General features: G+C 47.9%; 1 protein-coding gene and 1 pseudogene across 2 annotated transcripts in view; one reads left to right on the top strand and one right to left on the bottom strand.

Moving 5' to 3' along the window:
- Positions 1 to 145, bottom strand: part of Itgam (integrin subunit alpha M) — a 49,688-nt gene extending 49,543 nt beyond the window's left edge. For both annotated transcript variants that reach the window (XM_005351336.3, XM_005351337.3), the window contains exon 1: positions 75 to 145. In XM_005351336.3, coding sequence (XP_005351393.1) covers positions 75 to 102 — 28 coding nt within the window. In that variant the 5' untranslated portion in view covers positions 103 to 145. The remainder of the gene's footprint in view (positions 1 to 74) is intronic.
- Positions 146 to 807: 662 nt separating this feature from the next.
- Positions 808 to 936, top strand: LOC113456583 (annotated as a pseudogene).
- Positions 937 to 3,230: the final 2,294 nt, after the last annotated feature.

The following is a 3,230-nucleotide window of genomic DNA, read 5'->3' as shown; positions in this document are numbered from 1 at the left end:
ATCCCCTTCTCCCCACCCTGAAGACCCCCAGTCCCTCCTCCCCACCCTGAGTCTCCCCCAGGACCCCTACATACCTGTTACCAGAAGAAATTTAAAAGCCATGACTGTAAGGACCACGACCCTGGAAGACTGTGAGCTGTGGGGTTGCAGGCACCACAAACAGATATTAAGGAAGCCAACAAAGCCAGGAGGGGTAAAAATAGAGAAGTAAGTGACAAAGGCTGTGAGCAACTCAGAGAGGGCGTAGGCTCAGCAAGCACATAGCCCTATTTAGCCTTCCTCTGGGACAGCATAGCCTGCTCTTCCTCACAAGCCTGTTTCCTGGCCCAAACCATCACGGTCACCACCCAAAAGGTGCCAACTGACATTCATTTCCCTCTGGGATAGGTCAAATGTTATGAAAGACAAGCTAGGTAGATAGCTCAGGGTTTAGTGACAGGCAGCTCTGGTGGAACCCAAGGCTGAAAGACTGGTTTCTAGAATCCCCACATGGAGGCCCAAAATTGTCCATAACTCCAGCCCCAGGGGATCCGACAACCCCTTATGACCTCCACTGGCACCGAACACGTATGCCGCACAGACCTGCATGCAGATAAAACACCCACAAGCATAAAGTAAAATAAATAAATCTCTTTTTTAAAGAAATAGCCAAGAGTTGTCCAGCAAGGTGGCTCAGTGGATAAAGGTGTCTGTCAATAGGCACCCAACACCTGAGTGTGCACCACACCGGAGACGTTCAACAGTTCCTGTCGTTAAGGTATGCATTTCATTCTAGGTTTTCGATCTTAAAAATAGTGTTTTTTTTTAATGCTTCCTTGGTAGAGGAGACACCGTGATCAGGAAGGTATTTTTCTCAAGGCAAGGCTCATCCATTGCACTTGGGCTGTGTTGAGCCCTGCAATTTCCCCAATTGCAGGATACACAACCACATCATGCTTTCTTTGCCCCAAAACAAAAACAAAACCAAAAAAAAACAGAGCAAAACAAAACAGTGGTTTCTTTACTCTTTGGAATTTTCTTATTTTTGTTTTTGTTTTGTTTACATCTATTTATTTGGTGTGTTGTGTGTGTGCATGCATGTGTGTGCGTGTGTGTGTGTGTGTGTGTGTGTGTGTGTGTGTGTGTAAATGCTTGTGCGTTTCACTGCATCTGTATGAAAGTCAGAGTACAACTTGCTGGGGTCAGTTCTCTTCATCTGTCACGTGGGTCTCAGAGACCAAACTCAGGTCAACAGGCTTAGTGGCAAGAACCTTGTCACTGAGCCATCTCATGTACATTGTGAAAGTGTTGTCCAAGCTGATCCCTGACTCAAGCGGTCTGCCCACCCAGCCCCTCCCAGTGCAAGGACCATGGGCACACATTACACCGCTGTGCCCAGCTTTCTTCATTCTTTCTCCACACATTTTCTTTTGTTCTGACTTATAGTTTTCCAATAGCCAAATAGAAGTAGATGTTTGTCTGCTAGATAAAAATAAATAAAATTCTGTATAGTTTGTTTCAAAGCTATTCACACATGCACACACACACACACACACACACGCACAGGCTGAGAAGATAGTTCAGTGACTTAAGTGTCTGCTGCACTATCTTGGGCCTGAATTGGGATCCCCAAAACCCACGTAAAACCGGGGCATTGTAACACTGGCCTGCAGCCCCGGCACTGAGGACAGACACAGGCAGATCCCTGACTCTGGTTGGTCAATGGGTCTAGTCAATAAGTGGCCACATTCGGAGAAAGATCCTGTCTCAAAAAATAAGGTGGGAGGTGATGAAGGCACCTGAGGACTCCCACCTCTGGCCTAAGCACGGATACACCTGCTTGGATGTGCACACACAAACACACACACATATACATGCACACACCCATGCAAGTATGCACAGACACCATACATACTTGCATGCACAGAAAATTAAAATGTAAGGCGGAACACATCTGTAACCCCTGCATTCGAATAGAGGCCTCGGATGTAAGGCGGAACACATCTGTAACCCCTGCATTCGAATAGAGGCCTCAGATTCATGGTTCTCCCGCTTCAGCCTCCCAACTTCCCACTGCTCTGATTAGAGCTGTGGTCCTCGTGCCTGGCTTGCACTTCAAACTTTCATACAAAAGAGACGGGGGGGGGGGTGACTTTTATAACTAGAAAGAAAAGAACTGCAGCTGATTTCAACTGACAGGGTGAGGAAAAGAGGAACAAGCCCAAGGACCCAAATGAGAAGTCACCTACAGAATGTGAGGAAGGGTGTTTGTCAGACTCCAAATTCACCGTGAACAGACACCTGACAGAGACAGCCTGGGGAGGAAATGTTTATTTCCTCAGAACTTTCCCAAGGTCCCAAAGTCCACTGTTACTTGGCCCTGTTTCTGGATCCTGCTAAGGTTAAACATGGCGGAAGGCGTGTGTGGTAGAGAACAATCTTCAGCTCACAACATACAGCAGAGTGAGGAAGGGACTGGGCACCAGATGTGAGCTTCCATTACCCACCTTCCTGTGGTAACAGTGAATCTTGAAAATTCTCAATTCGATGGGATCTGAAATTGACTCTGAGCCTCTCCGTGGATCTCTGAGGGAATTTTCAGAAAGACTAACGTAGAAGTTGCTCCTCAACGTGGGTGGCACTGTCCAGTGGGTATCCCAGATGTAAGAGGTTGGAGAGAGGGCGGTATTGCTTGCCACCTGCCTTCTCGTCTCCCTAGGGGATGTGAATGCACCTGCTACAACCACCATCCTTCACTGGTGTCAGATCCAGCTTCTTTGGCCCTCCGACAGAAATTCTCCAGGAACCTTCCAGGCCTCCAGGCCTTCAGCTGCAGATTGAGACTCTTGAGACATCCAGGTTCATGGACTTAGAATTGACACACTCTCGGCCTCAAAGCACACAGACAGCTATGGTTGGACGACCCAAGCCCTAGCGTGTAAGCCATTCCAGTGAATCCCCTTTTGGCGCAAGCTCATGTGCACGCATGCACGCGCACTCACACACACACGTGTGCGCTCACACACATACACACACACATACGCACACATTAGCTCTGTTCCTCTAAACAGCCTATCACCCAGGGGTGACCACTTTTGCCAAATAGGTCCTACTTCCTGAAATTTCCAGAACCTCCTAAAATAGTGCTACAAACCAGGAACCCAGCATGCAATACAAGCGTGGGGACTGGGGGAGGGCTGTGGACCATTGCTTATCTAAGCCGTAACAGGGAAACATTTAATAGATGAGAT

Source organism: Microtus ochrogaster, chromosome 8 (assembly GCF_000317375.1).
Source record: "Microtus ochrogaster isolate Prairie Vole_2 chromosome 8, MicOch1.0, whole genome shotgun sequence".
NCBI lineage: Eukaryota > Metazoa > Chordata > Mammalia > Rodentia > Cricetidae > Microtus > Microtus ochrogaster.
This window is presented reverse-complemented; position numbering and strand designations above follow the sequence as displayed.